The sequence below is a fragment of the Guillardia theta genome (genome assembly GCF_000315625.1).
Source record: "Guillardia theta CCMP2712 unplaced genomic scaffold GUITHscaffold_639, whole genome shotgun sequence".
Taxonomy (NCBI): Eukaryota; class Cryptophyceae; order Pyrenomonadales; family Geminigeraceae; genus Guillardia; species Guillardia theta.
This window is the reverse complement of record NW_005434090.1, coordinates 2,574-2,932: the sequence shown is the minus strand read 5'-3', so window position 1 is coordinate 2,932 and position 359 is coordinate 2,574. Positions and strand designations below refer to the sequence as shown.

Here is a 359-nt window from a genome sequence, read left to right as displayed (position 1 = left end):
AGACGTACGCCAATAGGCCAAGGCAGGCGTGAGATGCAGGAGTCTGCATGTATATACATCACTCGCGACAAACTGCTCCCTGTACACACTGCGAGCTCGGTGCTGTCCGGGGGTAAGAAGGATGCAGGTGCAGGCGACTGCGACAGTGGAATGGCCCCTGGGGCTGCTGCTACGGACTGGCCGCTGCTCTCCGCTGTGGTTGTCATCGCATGACGTGCCGCAGAGCCTCGCCCCAAAGCTCCTCCCTTGACATGTGGATGGGTCGGGGCAGCCCCGGTCCCTCGCTCCAGCTGCTGTATGCGATGCCTATCGATGCCCGAGCCTCGTCGTCATCCCCACGACTTGTGCTCTTCTTGTCT

General features: G+C 61.3%; 1 protein-coding gene across 1 annotated transcript in view; it reads right to left on the bottom strand.

The window, feature by feature from the left end:
• Window positions 1-202: 202 nt before the first annotated feature.
• Window positions 203-359, bottom strand: part of GUITHDRAFT_122992 (hypothetical protein) — a gene marked incomplete at both ends in the record, with an annotated part of 654 nt that continues 497 nt past the window's right edge. The window contains one exon of the mRNA XM_005817715.1: window positions 203-306. Within this exon, the coding sequence (XP_005817772.1) occupies window positions 203-306 (104 nt within the window). The remainder of the gene's footprint in view (window positions 307-359) is intronic.